This window comes from Pseudorca crassidens, chromosome 6 (genome assembly GCF_039906515.1).
Source record: "Pseudorca crassidens isolate mPseCra1 chromosome 6, mPseCra1.hap1, whole genome shotgun sequence".
Taxonomy (NCBI): domain Eukaryota; kingdom Metazoa; phylum Chordata; class Mammalia; order Artiodactyla; family Delphinidae; genus Pseudorca; species Pseudorca crassidens.
Window position 1 is genome coordinate 67,086,205 of NC_090301.1, and position 20,210 is coordinate 67,106,414.

The 20,210-nt window shown below is 38.4% G+C and overlaps 1 protein-coding gene across 10 annotated transcripts in view; it reads left to right on the forward strand.

Moving 5' to 3' along the window:
- Nucleotides 1-20,210, forward strand: part of GRB14 (growth factor receptor bound protein 14) — a 127,011-nt gene that overhangs the window by 67,046 nt on the left and 39,755 nt on the right. For all 10 annotated transcript variants that reach the window (XM_067741710.1, XM_067741712.1, XM_067741713.1 and 7 more), the window contains one exon: nucleotides 8,463-8,619. In XM_067741710.1, the coding sequence (XP_067597811.1) occupies nucleotides 8,463-8,619 (157 nt within the window). The remainder of the gene's footprint in view (nucleotides 1-8,462; nucleotides 8,620-20,210) is intronic.

The window sequence follows — 20,210 nt, forward strand, 5'->3', positions numbered from 1 at the left end:
TGACTGCTGGGGACACAATGGGAAGCACATATTGACATTATTCCTGGTGTCATGCAGCATGCTGAGTAGTAGAAGCTTATGGATAATAATTATGTAGTTGCACATATGCATACGTGAAACAAAGGGCCTGGACCTAAACTGGGAGTAGCGTTGAAAACTTCCCCACAGAATGAATGGTTTATCTGAAGGATGAGAAACAGGAGGTGGGTGGACAGTATTCTAGGCAGCAGTAGTAGATGCAAAGGCCCTGTGTCAGGAAGGAGCATAGCTATTTCAAGAAACTGAGAAAATACATGGTCAGAGTTAGAGAATAAGGAAAGGATTATAGGGAATAAAGTTGAAAGGGGCCACATGGATGTGAAATGGACCTGTTTATGTCAATCAATTCCTGTAATTCTGATATTGGTGACAATATCTATTTTGAGTTAATGAACATGTACTGCTCATGCTCAAATATGTAGTTGAATATCTCTTTCAATGGAGATAATTTGATTCCCTATGACCTGATTTCTCTAAACTATGTACTGTTTTGCTCTTAATAAATATTTGACAGCTAGCAAAATAATGAAGGATAGCAATATGGAAGCAACAGCTTTTCTTGAGCTGTTGGGATCTTTGGGAACAGTCTTTGTTTTTAAATATAACATTTTGTTAGAGGTTTCGAATAAGTAATAATGAATGTATTATTTGCCGTTTCCCTTCAGGGGAACATATTGAGTTGCTTAATTCAAAACATCTAAGACTGTCTCCTCTTATCTTAGGATACTACATTCCTTATTTAGAAGAACATAAAAATCCAGGGCTGCTCTGACCTCTATATAAAAATATTTCACTGATTTAGGTACATTGCCTATCTGTTAAAAATAATGGAGAAAAAAATCTGAAACATTAAAAGATAGCTTTATAATCTTACTGTACTTGGATGATAAAATTTTAAAGAGTGGGAGAAATAAGCTTTACTTTGGGACCTAGTTGAAATCAAATTTCTATGGGCCTTGTTTCTTATTTTCTATTAATTATATATAAACAATATATATAATTAAGAGATATAATAAATGCATTTATTTTTCTGTTGAAAAGTTGTATACTTTTCATTGTGGTAAGATCTTGGTATTTAAATAATGGTGTTTAAATTATTTTAAATTAAATATTAATTAATAAGAATTAATATTTAATTAAATATTAAATGTGGTATTTAAATGTAGTTAATCTAAAAATCAAATTTAAATTCTCCCCAAATAGAAACTTTGACACCCAAGATAACCATGCCCAACCGTCTTTTTCCTTCCCTTTTGCTCTTTCTTCTTTTTCTAAAAAAAAGTCTCTCACTTCATCCTGTGGATTCTTGCTCATATAGTTATGTTTAGTCTGTGCTCGTTTTTTACCTGCTGAATAATTATCCCATTTTGCCTCCTTTCTTCTCTGAAGAAACAAAGGATAAGTGATTAAGTAGCTAGTTACTTACCAATGGGTCCAATGCCCCTTTCTGCTCTGTGGCATTGCCAAATGACCAGATGAGAACCCTGAGTTTTTTTTACACATATTCTAGGATGAATCCAGTTTGGAAAGGAATGAGGCATCCCATTCCATCACTTTCTTGGGTCTGCAGGAAGGAGGAGAAAGGCTGACCGCTTAGCCTCTGCCCAGTGCTTTCCTGAAGCTTTCCACATAATCTGTTCTGAGAATCAGAATTTCCGGGGATTATAGCAGATGAATACTATGTGTGCTTTGGGGAGAAAGCAATACATATTGAATTGATTTTCAAATTCAAGCTCTGTGTTTTCAGAAATGGCCTTTGTCTTATATTTTAAATAGTTCATCTCTTTTAGTCCCTTGGCTTTAGGGGCCTCAAACTTCTTTTCTGAAAAGTTAACCATTTCTTGCTCTGTGTATTTCAACATTGTTGTGTCTTCTGCTTTAAAATGAGTTATGTTAATTTTTTAATCTCTTGCCTCCACTTACTTTTCATGGAGGGCAGCCTAGGGGACTTGAGGTATAAAGTATATAAACTGCCTTGATAAGGATGTCAGCCAAAACAGAGATCTGCTCCACCCACATTCCAGCATATTCTCTGCAGGGGCTACTGTGTCTTTATATTACATTTTCACTGCTAGATGCCATATGCTCCCGGCACAGTTTTTGAAGCTGTAAACCACTCTGAAGGCCAAGGTTGCTCAGATTGTCAGGATTACAGTGACACTGAGGGCTTCCTCAACACAGCCTGTGTGTACACTGTTGGCTGTCCTTGGGAGCTCTCTCTGTTCCTGCTGGTGGGATGTTATAGACAGATCTTATCAATGCATGTTTTTCTTACTAATCAAGTGTGTCTGCTCATTGATGAGACAAAGAAAGTTCCTGTTCTTCTTTAGGGTCCAGGCAGGATTTCTTCCTGCTGGCATGCAATTGCAAATGATCTCGTGGATCAATTGTTATGAATTCTTCTTACCCTATTTTTTACTTTATATAGCAAGGTGGGGATTTGGGCCACTGAACTGGGAATGTATAATATCCCTTTATTAAATAGCATGATTATATGGCCTTCAGATGTCTTTTTACCTTTCAGTATGTAGAGGAAACAGGATACCACTATTTTACTCCAATGATTCTTAAGAGCAGCCCTGCCATTTGGTTTTTACATGGTCACAAAAGTTTGTACCTGGGCTTCCCTGGTGGCGCAGTGGTTGAGAGTCCGCCTGCTGATGCAGGGGACACGGGTTCGTGCCCCGGTCTGGGAAGATCCCACATGCCGCGGAGCGGCTGGGCCCGTGAGCCATGGCCGCTGAGCCTGCGCATCCGGAGCCTGTGCTCCACAACGGGAGAGACCACAACAGTGAGAGGCCTGCGTACCGCAAAAAAAAAAAAAAAAAAAAAAAAAAAGTTTGTACCTTAGTTTTAATCCCTACTAGTCTTATATCAATATCTTTACTTATGACTTGACTTTTTTTCTTAAACAGGAGGGTTTAGTATACTAATATTTTTGGCATATTCAACTCTACTAGAGAGTTAAGGCTTAGATTATCTTTCCCTTTTTCATATATTTCAAGGAGAAATAAATAGAAATAAAAATGAGATTTTTTTAACAAAGGCTCCCCATCAGTAGTATAAGGAATTTTTCATAAGTACTGAATAAATCTGAGAGATGACAGGGACTTACTGCTGTGGAAGATCAACCAAAATAAATTTTTATCGTTCGTAGATGAATGTGTATTTTGGACAAATGTCAGCATTAAATGGGATTATTTTTTTAAGAAGAAGAGTTGGAAATGGAGCTCAAACAAAAGTATTGTTTTTTCCTAACAGGTGTTATTAATTTAAAAAATGAGTACATGCACTTATTCCAGAAATTTAAGTTAGCCTCGTCCTTCTAAGTTTATGTGTCTCAGTTCTTGGCAACTTATTTCTTTCCAATTTGCAGCAAAATCAACTGAAGAGATTAATGGCATTTCTAATTGGTTAGGTATCTTTTTCATTTTCCCCAACTTTACCTCTTACTCTATTCTTGCCCTCTTCTTGAATTTGGCTTAGACTTCAGAATGTCTCCAGATTTTCATTTGTTAATTCCTCTGATATAAAAACTAGAGCATGAAAAATAAGAGGCATGCTTCTGTTACCCCAGGTGATGGGCATTTATTGTAAGAAAGCATGGGGTAGTCGGGAAGTCTCAGGAACCTGTCCCGTGGCCACTAGGTCATCCCCAACCCCCTGTTTCCTGGCATGGAATGAGCAGTGGCCTCTGAGGGCACTGAAATGGCAGCTCATCATTGCTCCACATGAAGGAGCAGCCCCAGGTTCGGATCTTCTTTTCCTCTCAGGACTGGTTGTCTTCATGTTGCTTTTGGCAAGAGCACCCACCAGTGTTTGACCCAGTCAGTGTTAACCACAGCCACCTGGTGGACGGCATTTCTTAGCATCTCAGCAATTGTCTGGCACTGAGATTTGTCTGAAGGCACAAACTTAAAAACAATAGCCTATCCAGATGCAATCATGGGAAACACTGAGATTCCAAAGAGATCTTGGGATCTTCATGAACCACATGTGTTAACCGAAAAATGGAGGAATTGAAGTGAGAGCTCAGACACTTGCACCTGATTTTGGCAGTGTATTTTCATAGCCTTTTTCATATGACTTCACAGCTGCCTCAATGACTTCAAAACTCAGAACTGCCTGCTAATGGCAATATTAAGCCAGTTCTTACCTAGGATTATTTATAAGAAAAATTGTATATCTGTTGCTCTTTGAGAAGAATTTTAATTTCCTGAGGATTAAAATTTAATCAATCATATACTTCGTGACAGAAAAGATTTTTAAATTAAAATTTACAAATATGTATTGAGTACCTGTTATGTGCAAAACATTTTGGTAGGCTTTGCAGGGGCACAAAGTTCATTGTTCCAAAGATCTTTATTAAGCCATACATTGGCTTGGACTAGGTCCCTGGGATATCATGTCAAATGGTGAGTAAATGTAGATTTTCCTTAAGGGAGCTTGCTAGTGCAGTTGAGGAGAAAGATATTCAAGTAGAAAATTACAAAGTAAGAGCTCTAAGAGGGGCACATTATAAAGCCATGGGCAGTCAGGGGAGACTTTCTGGAGGAAGTGCTGTGGGAACTGGGGCCAAATGATAAGTAGGAATTTGCCAAATAAAGCATATTGTTGGTGGCTGGGGCAAAGATTTCAGGTAGAGGATACCTCATGAGCAAATAGAAAGAAGAGGTTGCAAATGTTTATCATATCTGGCTAAGGTCAGAGTGACCTGTTCCATAGGCTGATTTGCTGGGGAGTGTGCATGCTGTGTGCGTGCTGAAGAGTTTGGACTTTATTCCATGGGGTCCCACTTCCCTGGTTCTCTATCTCTCTTTATCTTTCAGACTTTCTTGCCTCTAACTCACCATTAAATATTGCAATTTCTCAGGGTTCAGCCCTAGATTCTTCTTTTTCTCATGCTTCTTCCTTTTCTCCCTTGTCAGATATATCCATATCCACAAGTTTACCACCTATAAGCTCAATGATTCTTAAGTCAATTCTGAGCTGAGGATCTTGCATCCCTGTTACTACGGTCATGCTTACCACCTCATCTCCCTCAGGGCCATGCTCCCTGCTTGCTGCACTTGCTGTTCCTGACGCCTTTTTTTGTTTTGTTTTGTTTTGTTTTGTTTGCAGTACGCGGGCCTCTCACTGCTGTGGCCTTTCCCGTAGCAGAGCACAGGCTCCGGACGCGCATGCTCAGCGGCCATGGCTCACGGGCCCAGCTGCTCCGTGGCATGTGGGATCCTCCCGGCATGGGGCACGAACCCACGTCCCCTGCATCGGCAGGCAGACTCTCAACCACTGCGCCACCAGGGAAGCCCCCTGACTCCTCTTAATCCTTAGAATCTGCCAAGTTCCTTCTTGCCCCACGGACTTTGCATGGCTTCGGTTCCCTTAGCTTGAAATGCTCTTACCCTCTCTTTGCCTAGCTACTGCCCACTCCTTCTTCAGGTCTTGGCCTGAATATCACTTTTTCATGGATATCTTTCAGGTATCTCCTAACCCCCATTATATGATTTAGTAACATACTGAATTTTTATGTCCTACTTTGTGACTATTGTTTTTAATACTGCTTTCCCCACTATGCTTTAGCTCTCTGAGGGCAACAGCCAACTCTATGACACCCTTATATATATATATATATATATATATATATATGGTTTTTTTTTTAAAAAGGGAACTTTATTTTTATTTATTATTTATTTATTTTTGGCTGCGTTGGGTCTTCGTTGCTGCGAGCGGGCTTTCTTTAGTTGTGGCGAGTGGGGGCTACTCTTTGTTGCGGTGCGCGGGCTTCTCATTGCGGCGGCTTCTCTTGTTGCAGAGCAGGGGCTCTAGGCACGCGGGCTTCAGTAGTTGCGGCACGTGGGCTCAGTAGTTGTGGCTCGCGGGCTCTAGAGCACAGGCTCTGTAGTTGTGGCGCACAGGCTTAGTTGCTCCGCGGCATGTGGGATCTTCCTAGACTAGGGCTCGAACCCGTGTCCCCTGCATTGGCAGGCGGGTTCTTAACCACTGTGCTGCCAGGGAAGCCCAATGACAGCGTTATACTAAAACACTTAGCAAAGGATGTATGCTTTGCATGGGGTCTTAATAAACACAATGAGCTGCTTGAGTTAGGACAACAAGGAGCCATTGAAGAATTTTAGAAGAATGACCTGATGTGATTGGCTATTAGAAAGTTTATTCCCCTAGCAGTATGGAGAAAGAGTTGGAGAAGATCTTTGGCTAGAACAAGAGATATAAGTAGGTGAATATTACCACTAGAAACTTACAGCTTCATGGCACACATATGATTAAAAAACACAATTCAAGTATTCCCTGGTCCAGGGGCCCAATGATATTCTCAGCACCCTTTTCATCTCTTGGCATGGTTTACTCCATGTGGGCCCCATTTTCCCAGTCTTTCTCTTCATGAACAGTAGCAGCTTCACCCTACACCTGCCCAGTGGAAAACAGGGCTCACTTTATGGTTATGTGAACGGATGTCTAGATTGGCCCTGACTGACTCTGATTAGGTCATGTGCCCATCTCTGAAATAGTCACTGTCGCCAAAGGGATTCTGAGTGTTGATTGATCAATCTGGATAACAACTATGTGAAGCGGAGGCAGTCATGCACTGGTAAACTGGCTATAAAAATATATATATTTTTAAAAAGGCCTTATTTGTAGCATTTGCCAGTTTCTTTGGTGTACTCCCACCATGGCTGATTTCAAGATGCCTGGCTTGCAGAGTTCCTGAATGTTTAACAATCACCTCTTGCAAGCCAGTTCCAGCAGCTCCACTGTAGCATCACTGAGCTGAAAGTAGAGCTGCCAGAATCACAAAGACTAATGGTGAGGGAGGGAGTGGGTCTCTAAAAGACAATCAGAATGCTCTTAGAAGAGGGATAGGTGCCTGGTTGCCAGTCCAACAAATAAGCCTGCACTCTCCTGCGTAACTTATACTTTGGTGTCGTGATCTCATTTTACTTAGGAATTTTTTTTAAAGTTCTTATTTCCTTGAATAACATTTTTAAGTACCTTATAATATTCCATTTTGTGAAAGTACTATAGTTTACCATTCTTTTGTTGTTGTATATTTAGGTTGATAGAATTATACATAATGCTTTGCTGGATAAGTCTACGCCTAAAGCTATTTTCCACATTTATGACAGATTTATTGAGATAGTTTGCCTAAGGGAGATTACTGAGTCAAAGGAATGGACCTTTTAATGCTTTCGATAAATACTTTCCAACAGGTGTACAAAATAGTTTTACCAATTTATATCACTCCTGTCATTGTAAGAGAGCAACTATTTTATTCCACTGTCATTACACATAATTAGAAAAATAATCGATAGAGAATTGACACATCATTTTAATTTTCATTTGTTTGAATTACTGAAAATGTTTAAATGTCTATATTTTTATAAGGTGTATTTCTTATATTGAATTTTCTTACAATTTCCTACTTCTGTGTGTGTTGATCTTACTATACTATTTTCATAGGTATTTAACTTATTATAATTAATTTAATTTATATATGACATATCACAGTTAGTAGTGGAAATTCTAGCACATAGCATAACTTGGTAAATGTTGAGGGGAGTGTTGTATATGAAACTCTCTACTTCTGTATGATTTGGGGTGACATTAGCTGCTGTAATAGATAAAAAATCACAGTGATTTAACAGACTAAAAGTTTATTTCTTGCTCATGTCAAAGTTACATGTGGGCATTCCTAGTTGGGCACCTTCCATGTGGTCATTCAGAGACAAAGCCTCCTTCTGTCCCATGGCTCTGCTCTCCTCTTTAGGTCTTTGTCATCATTTCCATTCAGTGAGAGGCTGGCGTAAGAGAATGGATGACAGTATATGGGAAATTTTTATGGATTAGGTCTGGAGGTGCAACACTGCATGTGCTTACATCTCATTGACTAAAATTCAATCCCATGGACACAACTAATTGCAAGGGAGAAAAGAAAAAGGATTTGGTGAACATCTAGCCAGTCTTTGCCAAAATTTCTATAACCTGAAATAGAGAAATCTTTATATTCTGTTTACTGCTGTTACAACATGTATATCTGGGAATAAATCACCCATGTTACTTGGATTGTTTAAAGATTTAAATATGGAGTGGAAAATTTAAAATATTGATAAGAGATATATAGCTTTTTAGTAGATCAGAGTGGTGGGAAATGACATTGAATGGTCATTGAATGGCCTCCAGTTTAGACACTGAAGAGAAGAGATTGGAAGTTGTCAGACAGAGTGACTTTGACACATATTATAAACAAGTCTTGGATGGGCAACATTTACTCCATGTACAAGAAAATTAGATGTAAAACAAACTGTATAAGGAATTTGTAATTAGCTCAACTGATAAGTTTGATGACTTACTAGAATGATATTTTTAATAGACTATTTTAGCTCATTTTTTAATTTCTACCTACACAGGTAATTAAAGTATACAGTGAAGATGAAACCAGCAGGGCTTTAGAGGTACCCAGTGACATAACTGCCCGAGATGTTTGCCAGCTGTTGATCCTGAAGAATCATTACATTGATGACCACAGCTGGACCCTTTTTGAGCACCTGCCTCACATAGGTCTAGGTAAGGATACAAAATCATAGTCATATCATTGCTTTTCTGTCCCTTATAGTTTGATCATATGGCAAAGATTTTCTTCACTTGTAGAAAAATAGAGGACAATTATGAATAGTCCTTTTCTTTGTTTTTTATTTTTGGGTTGGTAGTTGAGAGAAAAATAAAGTAGCACAAAATGGAAATAAGAATAGAAATATTAAAAATTTACCACCCTTCATGGTTTAAATAATGATGTGTGGAAATTTGGGAGCTAAACCATAGAGTCTAAAGTGATGGAAAGATACATCTCATAATAAACTTTAGTAGCACAATTAACGTTTTTTGAGAGGTCAATAAAATATGCTGTTATTTGGACTACTTTTTTTTTTTATAAATTTATTTATTTATTTATATTTGGCTGTGTTGGGTCTTCGTTTCTGTGCGAGGGCTTTCTCTAGTTGTGGCAAGCGGGGGCCACTCTTCATCGCAGTGCGCGGGCCTCTCACTGTCGCGGTGTCTCTCGTTGCGGAGCACAGACTCCAGGCGCGCAGGCTCAGTAGTTGCAGCTCATGGGCCTAGCTGCTCTGTGGCATGTGGGATCTTCCCGGACCAGGGCTCGAACCCGTGTCCCCTGCATCGGCAGGCAGATTCTCAACCACTGCGCCACCAGGGAAGCCCTGGACTACTTTTTGAATTGATTGTAGTGCAGACATGGGAAATATCCACAGTGGTAGTCTCTTTATGGGACTGTATACCCTAAATTTTTCTTGAAGAATGAGTAATCCTTCACATTTTAAAGTCATAAACATAAAAAATAATCGTATTTATTTGCAGTTGGAAATATATCTCTGTATTGTGAACTGTAGAGGCTTTTCCCCTCATATCTTTTAATAAGTTATAAAGAATTTTCATTCTTCTGCTAGTGTGGGACAGAATGGGGTGACAATTTTGTCTCCCCTTTCTTATTTTTACAAATACTGCTGTTAAAAAACATGTCCCCATAATAGGTAGATGAGAAAGGAAGGAGTTTGTTATGGCAGTGCCATTTGATTCTTTGAATTTTGTATTAGTTTCCCTTGGCTGCTGTAACAAATTAGCATAATCTCAGTGGCTTAAAACAACCATAGTTTATTCCGTTACATTTCTGGAGGCCAGAAGTCTGAAATCAGTATCAATGGATGAAAATCAAGGTATCTTCAGGGATGAGCTTCCTCTGGAGGTTCAAGGAGAGAATCCATTTCCTGCCTCTTCTAGCTTCTTGTGGCTGCTGGCATGCCGTGGCTATGGCTACATCACTCTAATCTCTACCTCCACGGTCACACTGTGTTCTCTTCTGTCTGTGTGCAGTCTCCCTCTACCTCTCTCTTAGAAGATAGTAGCATTTAGGCTTTATCCAGAATAATCCAGGATAATCACTTCATTTCAAGATCCCTAAATCAATGACACCTGCAAAGTTTTGTTTTGTTTTTATTTTTTTACCATGTAAGGTAACAGTCACAGGTTTCAGGGATTAAGATGTAGCTATCTTTAGGGGGCTATTATTTAGCCTACCATCAACTCCTTTGCATTGTAAGTCAAACAACTTTTAGTAATAAACAACTTATTCAAAATTATTCTAAATAAGTTGTCAATGACAGGACAATTTGTCCCTTCAATTTGTTTAAAGAATTGAGAATTTTATACCTAGGCATGAGAGTCATTCACTTTCTTGCATAGCTAGCTACCAATATATAAAAATTTTCCTTCGTTTGATACATAGAGGGTTTGCACCTCAGAGCAGCGTACCAAAGTAAGGTTCAGTTCGGATGAGAAGTTTGCCTTTGTCTTATGAAATGCAATAAAGATGATGTTGGCAGAAAAGGTATGTTCTTAGGAGGATCCGTTTTTAAAAGATTCTGGAAAATGGTTCATTTAAAGTCCCTTGCATTCCCTGAACCATTCAGGAAGTGTCTATATTACTTCCAATTTGAAGACTGCTGTCCAAGGATATGTCAGGACCTGAGGAAGAGGACAGAGGGAAGCCTGTGGAAAAGAAGTTTGGATAGTTCGACAGTCTCCACAGGGATTCTGAACCTTAACCCACCCTCCCACCCCCTGTTTGATAGTTGATGAGCGACAACATGTCAGCTGATCTCCACAGCTGAGCATGTACCTTCCAAGAAAACTTGAATTCTGAAGGTATGCTATACTGGTCCGTGTGACTTGCTGTCTCACCCTCGTAGGGCAGAGAAAGTTCAACATATATTTTCTTCATTGCCATTTGTGACTAATTTAACTTCTATTCATGATCATTACTCTCAGAAATATGGTGTTAACTCTCAACAGATACCTGCCGTAATTCCAAACTATTTTGTTTGCTTATGCTTCTAGAAATATAGCTCTCAATTAGTATAATGTATAATTACAGTATTCTATACTCTTAAATTTTTCTTTTAGAGAGAGTTTAAAAGTCATTAAACATCTTTTGCAGTTATAGTCACTACAATTTATCCCTAACAAAGAGCTTGAAGTTCAGTAATAAAATCTACTTTATACATCAAGAAGCAGTTTTCACAAGAGACCGCGGCAAGTCATGTGAGGAATAAAAAGATTTGTGCAAGTCTTTTAATGTAGAAGCTTAAAATGGAACGTTGAGAATTAACTTGAGCTACATGCTAAATTTAAACTTTTAGGCATTGAATAGAAATGTATTTCTCCATTACTGTATTTTCTGGAAACTGCTGAAATAAAATCAAAGATGTGAGAATATTGTCTCATGGCTTCATTAACCATGCATTAGACCAAAGCTTATGAGAAAGAAATTTAGTTCCAGAGCTTTTTTTGTGTTCTTTTTTTTCTCTTTGTTTTTACTCAGATAAAAACTTTATACAGTAGAAAAATTGCAGACACTAATGCTACCCAAATACTAATGTATATTAGATTTGCCACCTTCCATTCCTTTTTAAAAAAAATCTGCTGCTTTATTTCTGTAAGGATACACTGAGATGTTAGATGATAAGAGTTAATGAATATCCAACTAAACTCTTGAGAAACAGTTTTTATTCTTTTTCTTTCTTCTACTTCTTTAACAATATAACAAGGGAATAACAACTCTTAAGAGGCTGTGGTCTTCCTCAGCATCAAATGTAAAACCAGTGTGTCTCTGAATTTTATTTGTGTGTGTGTAGCTTATAAATACTCTTGTAGGAGCTATTCAACCTAAGAGTAGTATTCAGGAACATTTTTGCTATTTGTATATTAAAATGAACTAAAAGAACTAGAGTGGGGTGTTTCTGCCCCTTAAACATGCTGCGCAGCTGCCGATGCCCTTTGTCAATAGAATGCAGCACTGACATATTCAACTGCAAATCTTCTTTTAGTGGTGATGACGTAAAGAACCAAAGGACACATCATTTGCCAAAACTTTGGTGACCAGCTAGTGAGCTCTGCATGTTGTTCAGGAGACATTCTTGACCTCTCTTTGATTAAAATGATTAGTTTTCAATGAATAGAATTCTAAAAGTGAAGAGGTGGTCTATTATTTTAAAAAAATATTTTTAATACAAAAATAATTCAGCTCACTGTAAATAACAGAAATAAAGATGTCAGGAATTAAACAATACTATCCATTATTTCACAATGCTGAGATAACTTTTTTAGTTTCTCTATTTTAACATAATCTCTAGCCTGTGAGTTCACTTGTGTAGATTACCTTCTTTTATATATGTGTGCATCTTTAAAAAATACTGATTATTTTTAGTTTTTTTTTTTTTTTCTTTCCACCTTACAGATTCCACAAAAGCTAGGAACTAACTCCCCCTGCCTTTCCTGTTGCTTTCCTATAGTTTAATGTGTTAATAGTTTAACAAATACCTGTTGACTCTTTTGCACCAAGCCTGTTTTGTGTGTGGATCCCAGGGGTACAGTATGAACACAATAGACAAAAAGCAATGCCCTCATGAGTTTGCATTCTAGTGGGAAGAGAAAGACAAGAGATACATGACTAAAATGTGCAATCTTTTAGGTGGTGATTAGCACTGGGGAGAAAAGGAAGGCCGGGAAAGGGATAGGGAGTCCAGGGCTGGTTGGGAGATGCACTTTAAGTAGATCAGGGAAGGTGTCCCTGACAGTGTGATGTTTGAGTAGAGGTCTGAAGCAGACAGGAGCAGGTCTTGCACTTAAATAGAAGATTGTTCTAGAAGGAGGGAATAGCAAGCGGGAAGGCCTGGACATGGCAATGTGCTTGTGTTCAGGAAACAGGACTTAAGGAGTCAGTAAGGTGGAAAGTAATGGAAAGGGACTGCACAGAGCTACCACAGAGCCAGCTCATGCAGGGTCTCCCAGGCCATAGAGGGGACTGGACTTTTACCCTGAGTGAGGGAAAAAGTAACTGTAGGTCTCTTCGTCAGAGAGCAGTATGGTCTGACTTAGTTTTAAAGTCTACTACTAAGAAGACCCGAACGCAAGTTTTGACCATTTGGAGGCTAAGCAACTTCGTTTTGCTTTTACATCAAACTATCTGTGGCTTCCGGGCTTGATCCTTGCCCATCTCTCATTTCTGCCAGTCGCGCATGCCACATTGTACCATCTTCATGTCATGGTCTGCACATGTACAAGGCTTAGTGTTTGTGAGATCCTGAAGCCTTGTAGGCAAGAATATTGTGACTTAGGAGATAGATGAGAGTGGGGAGTTTTCTGCCTCTAGTTCACTTTAATATCCCAGATAAGCTTAGGAAAGTTTCAGAGACATGTTACGTGGTTAATAGATGTGCTACTGTTGTGTGTGAACCATTAAAACACACCACAAATTACTAAAGTCAGAAGGGGGAGCACATGGCATTCAAAATATGGTTATGGAATTCAAAGTCTGTTTTCAGAATGACACTTTGTGTGGCAAAAAACCCTCCAATTTTATTGGTATTTTTAATATGAATGCATATGTGTGATAGCTACTATTAACGTGCATCTTATGTGTGCAGGGCCCCTACGTAGAGGTTTCACATTCATCTTGATAGACACTCTCAATATTTAGCCTCATAGCAACCCCGCAATGTACATTTATTTCATCTCCATTTTACACGTAAGAATACAAAGAATCAGTGATAAAAAGTACCTGGCCCAGAGTCAACCTTGCACAAATCTAGGTACCTGTCAGATTCTCAAGTGTATGCATTTTCTGTGGAAGCAAGTTTGTTATTTCCTCACTTCACTAGGTCAGGCCAGTGTTTTCGGGATTCTGTGGTTGGTTTGTCTCTCTCACTTTCCGTCTGCATCTCTCATGCAGGCTATAAATACAAATTTAAATTCTGAAACCTCAAGAACATTTTCAGACAAACCTAGGTAGTACTGAAATTATTGGAATCAAACTGAGCCAGCCTGGTCCACGTTATAGCAGAGCCAGCTATTTATCTTGGCAGAGAAGAGGATCACTTTGGAAATGGGCTGTTGTTGAATTTATATACATTGTGAATGGTAATAGGACAGTTGGAGCTTTGAATATGATATCAATATTTCATATCCTCTGTCCATAGTTATTAATATGCTACCAAGAATTTTCATAGGTAGAGTAAATCATGGAAGGCAGCTAAATATCCTGATTCTGTTACAAATTGCTGATTGGCCTGATTTTGGGTCGTGTTATTATGAGTTTCTAGTACTACATACAGCTTTAAAGACATTGGATTTAAAATACCAGTATATCACCAAATATTTCCCCTTCTCTAGTGATATAACAACCCGTTTTGTAACTGGTGTGTTTTACTTCACAGCCACTGGATGTCACTATAGTTCCCCAGATGGAGTCCCCTGCCTTTACAATTATTGTAAGAGGATGGTGGGTGGGTGGGGGGAAACTTCAGTTTTAAGTCTTCTAGAACTTAATGGGATCCATGTTTGCTTTGCTCCCATTTTGATTCCTAATTGAAGCCATGGTATGAAGCAGCGGCAATTAACACAATACCTCAAGCGCATACCTATAGATTCCTCGGGAAGTGGAATTAATTGTATTTTAGTGTCATTGCTAGGGACCGCTGAGATTTCTATTGTGAGTATCATTGTGGAGTGGCTTTAATAAGCAAAATGAATGACTGCAGGCTTTTAATGAAACCATTTTTATATGTGCAGCTAAACCCACATGATCTCTTTAAGACTGAAGCAATGCACAGCAGCGGTGAGGGAACACTTCACAGCCTCCTGCTTTGAAGCTGCTCCTTCACTTTTTTCTTCTTTGCAAAAGAAACAGAAGTGTTTTTTCTGTTGTCTGGCACTGATACTGATATGTAGTTGTACTTTCTGTGCTATTTGGAACCTACCAGCCATCAGAGTTGTGACCACCCTCATCACCAGTGGAAATAATTGTGAAACCCTTAGGACATGTGTGCTTCCTTCTCTATCGAGACTTATGTAGCCCTGATCTGAGGGTTAAGGCGACATGTGCTCTGGTAGCACACTAAGGCTGGAGATGGGAAATGTGAAGCCAGCAAAGAGTGCTCATAACTAAATCTGCCTTGTGGTCCAGCTGATTTTTCCTTTTCAGTATTCTCATAGCCTGAGTTCAGCTCTCATCATCTCTCTTCTCAGGAATTCCTTTAGCCTTACAGTTGGTCCTTCCTCTTGCCTCTGGTCATACCAAAGTGATTCATCTGAGTGCAGACCTTGATTCACCTTGCCTTAGGGTCCAAGGTCCTTTGCAGGCCTTGTAGTACCTGTGACCTGACTACCCTTCCTACCTCAAGCCTTGTGTCTTACACCTCCCTCCTCTAAGTTTATACATTAGAGAACTGCCTGTAGTCGCCTGCATTTCTACTCCTTGGGTTCCTTGCTCATGCTGTTAAGATTCTCAGGAAGCCCTTTCTCACCCATCTTTACCTGGCTAACTGCTATGCATCTTCCAAGGCTTACTTGGAATGTTAGTTAAAAATAGCAGTAAAGTATAACTGTATAATAACTGCTAGCCATTTCCTAAAAATTCCAATGAAAACAAAGATGGAACCCCTCAGCTGTCCAAGCTGACTGACAGCTAACCTAGTGCCACGGTCTGGGGAGAGGAGAGATAGAAGAGCCGTTGGAGGCATCCCATGCTCAGTCTTATGAAGTAGAGTCACCCTTTCCATTTGAGAGCAGGTAGGGAGACACACCTGCCCCTCTCATATGCCTGGGTACAGACTTTGGCTGCTCAGAAGCTACTTGTTTTTTGAGGCAATTGGCATACTTGCTGGCACTACCTTTTCTCATACATCCATTAGGAAATTACAACCTCCCCCCAACACCCCTCCCCCCAAAAAAGAGTGGTGCAGGAAGCACTAGGAGTGATAGAGGTAAATTGTGTCCTGGGAGGTGATTTTCCCACAAGTACACACTATAGGTGGGTGTGGAGAACAAGCAAATCTGGATAAGAAGCAGATTTAAGGCTGTTCAAGCAGGATTATTTACAGTATCAATTAATGAGAAAAATAAAACCTAATGCTATTATAATAGGGGAATGTTATAAATTACAGTATATTAATAGGATGTAAGTTATGCTGCTTTGAATCATGTTTTTGGAGCTTTTCCTTTGAAAACTGATGTGGACTAATGTAAGATTGTAACAGTGATTGAATAAAGTATATATTTTTCACAGCATTTAGGAAACATTGTATATATGTTTATATGTGTACAGTGTTTTCTAAATGCTGTGAAAAATATATACACATAAACTCACATAGTCCCAAAGAAAAAGACAATAATGTAATGTTAAGTGCTTATTCCTGACTGACAGTTTTAAAGATGGATTGTGATTGTCGGCTGTGTTTTTCAAATTTTCTGTAATGGAAATGTATTATTTTAGTAATCAGGGAAAAAAAGAAATAAACACAATTTTTAAAACTTATTAAGAGATTTTTAAAGACTTAGTTCAGACAACTTCTTGAAGCCCCAAGTTGGATCAAGTACCCATCTTCTACACTGCTATAACATTTTCTGCAACTGTCTTAATAGTGATCATATTATTAAAACTAGTCCATAATTCCATAAGCAGTGGAACTCTCTGTATATGTACATCTTTGTAACCCAGGGTCTAGGACAAATAAATGGCTTTTGAACTAAGGTATACTAAACTATAAGTTGTTATATCAAGTAGTTCAAAGGATGGATTACAAAGTACATAGAAGGAAGAGACTTGAAAAAGAAGCCAAAGAAATCACATGCCATGCCCAGATGGAAATTTACTCTGAGTCCTTAAAGGGTTCATTGGATAACTTAGAATTCATGGAAGCTGTTTCTAAGCTCTTCAGGTATTAACAGTCAGCTTGAGATAATATATATGCAAACATTTTGTGGAAAAATAAGGCTTTCTCTGAATACAAGTTGTGATCATTGAGTCTGAGTTAATATGAGGACTGTTTCACTCTGTTGAAGAATGATCCACAAGGCCTTTATACCCATCAGCTTTCATGTCAAGATTTTCCTATTATTGCACTTGGGAAGCTGAATCTGGCAGTGGCAATTTTCCAGGGAATCTTGCTGGTATTAAGTAGTTTTCTTAGGTTAAGGAAACTTTTAGAAATTGAGCCTTGCTTTATTCTTTGCTTCTCCAGTTTTTGTTTTGCTTGGTCAGAGACTGTTCATTTTTATCTGAAAATAAGATTGACAAAATATATGTAGTTTCTACCTAGCACAGAGAAGTACAAGGACCATTTGTCTCCTGGAGTTTCCTGTAACAAAGGTATACAAAGAATTGTTTTCTGGGTGAATTAGAGCTAAAAGCCACTTTTGTTTCTTCTCTTATCAAGTGATGGGAAGAGTAGGGACTCCAGTTTCTATTTGATCCTCACGCTGTACTTTCAGTAGATTCAGTGAAGAAATCCAGGTAGAAGGTCACAGGTGAACACTTTCCATTCTGGGAGGATTGAGGTTTTTTAAAAGACTTTGAAGTTAAATCAACAGTTTCAGAAGAAACTTCTCTCTTCTATTTTTTTTTTAAAAGAAAAAGTTTTGTGAAAATTAAATAGAAAACAGAATTATGTGTAGTTATCACTGTTCGGTAGTATTTCATTCTATTAACGTAAGACTTCACTGATCTATCAGAAACAAAAATAAAACTTAAAGCGATATGAAGCTTTTGTTGTTGTTTTAAGAAAGCTTTTTTTTCACTCTTTTTGAAGGCTTTTTTTCTTTTTTTCCTCCGTTTTGGTTGCTGTCTTGAAGTGACTTAAGACAGCTTCTCTCCTATTTTTCTACCTACGTAAGAGTGATATTTGATCATTGTAATAATTCACTTTACAATCCCTGAAAAATTCTTCAGAAAGCTTTTTAAATAGACTTGTATCTGTTAAATTTTAATAATACATCTTAATATAGTATTTTAGATGAATTTATGAAGTTTTAAAAGTAAGGTTTTTTAAAGAAAAATCACGTTGAATTTATTTGAATTTTACCAGGGGTCATTTCTCAAATGGTAGCTCAAAAAGTCTCTGAGTTCATTCTGGGTGACAGCTCCTAATATTGTTTTTTCAAACATTACAGCAAAAAGCCCCTAAATATAGAATTAATAATTTTTTTTGATAATTAAAAAATATAAGTTACTTAGTAGAATTACTGAGTTGGTTAAAGTCTGCTTGGTTGTAGAATGGGGCTATAGAGGAAGAGTCAAGAGAAAGTTATGGGAAGCCATCTAGACAAGGGTTTTGTTTTGGTTTTCCTTTCTTGGGTGTTGGTGATGATGTCTTATACTACGCTTAGTCCTTGGCAAAACAAAGCTGGTCTTCAGCCACTTTTCACCTCCCTTTTAAGCATTTTTCTTTTCCTCTCAAAGTAATCCATCTAGGCATCTTATATCCTCTTGTTGAACTTTCTCCCTGTTAAGGTCTGTATTTAGTTCAATATCTGCACTTTAAAAAAACACAAATTTTGGGACTTCCCTGGTGGTGCAGTGGTTAAGAATCTGCCTGCCAATGCAGGGGACACGGGTTCGAGCCCTAGTCTGGGAAGATCCCACATGCCACGGAACAACTAAGCCCATGCGCCACAACTACAGAGCCTGTGCTCTAGAGCCCGTGAGCCACAACTACTGAAGCCCGTGCGCCTAGAGCCCGTGCTCCGCAACAAAGAGAAGCCACCACAATGAGGAGCCCACGCACCGCAATGAGGAGTAGCCCCCACTCACTGCAACTAGAGAAAGCCTGCGTGCAGCAACGAAGACCCAATGCAGCCAAAAATAAATTTAAAAATAAGCTAATTTTTAAAAAACCACAAATTTTCTGTAAGATGTGAATAGCTGATAATCAGGCCTCTTAGGGTTCTTTCGGTTATTTATTTATTTATCTTTAAATTTTATTTTATTTATCTTTTTATACAGCAGGTTCTTATTAGTTATCCATTTTATACATATTAGAGTATACATGTCAATCCCAATCTCCCAATTCATCAAACCACCACCACCCCCTGCCACTTTCCCCACCTTGGTGTCCATATATTTGTTTTCTACATCTGTGTCTCAATTTCTGCCCTGCAAACCAATTCATCTGTACCATTTTTCTAGGTTCCACATATATGCATTAATATACGATATTTGTTTTTCTCTTTCTGACTTACATCACTCTGTATGACAGTCTCTAGATTCATCCACGTCTCTACAAATCACCCAATTTTGTTCCTTTTTATGGCTGAGTAATAGTCCATTGTATATATGTACCACATCTCCTTTATCCATTCGTCTGTCGATAGGCATTTAGGTTGCTTCCATAACCTGGCTGTTGTAAATAGTGCTGCAATGAACATAGGGGTGCATGTGTCTTTTTGAATTATGGTTTTCTCTGGGTATATGCCCATTAGTGGGATTGTTGGGTCATATGGTAATTCTGTTTTTAGTTTTTTAAGGAACCTCCATACTGTTCTCCATAGTGGCTGTATCAATTTACATTCCCATCGACAGTGCAAGAGGGTTCCCTTTTCTCCACAGCCTCTCCAGCATTTGTTGTTTGTAGATTTTCTGATGATGCCCACTCTAACTAGTGTGAGCTGATACCTCATTTTAGTTTTGATTTGCATTTCTGTAATAACTAGTGATGTTGAGCAGCTTTTCATGTGCTTCTTGGCCACCTGTATGTCTTTTTTGGAGAAATGTCTATTTAGGTCTTCTGCCTATTTTTGGATTGGGTTGTTTGTTTTTTTGATATTGAGCTGCATGAGCTGTTTATATATTTTGGAGATTAATCCTTTGTCAGTTGATTCACTTGCAAATATTTTCTCCCATTCTGAGAGTTGTCTTTTCATCTTGTTTGTAGTTTCCTTTGCTTTGCAAAAGCTTTGAAGTTTCATTAGGTCCCATTTGTTTATTTTTGTTTTTGTTTCCATTACTCTAGGAGGTGGATCAAAACAGATCTTGCTGTGATTTATGTCAAAGAGTGTTCTTCCTATGTTTTCCTCTCAGAGTTTTATAGTGTCCGGTCTTACATTTAGGTCTCTAATCCATTTTGAGTTTATTTTTGTGTATGGTGTTAGGGATTGTTCTAATTTCATTCTTTTACATGTACCTGTCCAATTTTCCCAGCACCACTTATTGAAGAGACTGTCTTTTCTCCATTGTATATCCTTGCCTCCTTTGTCATAGATTAGTTGACCATAGGTGCGTGGGTTTATCTCTGGCCTTTCTATCCTGTTCC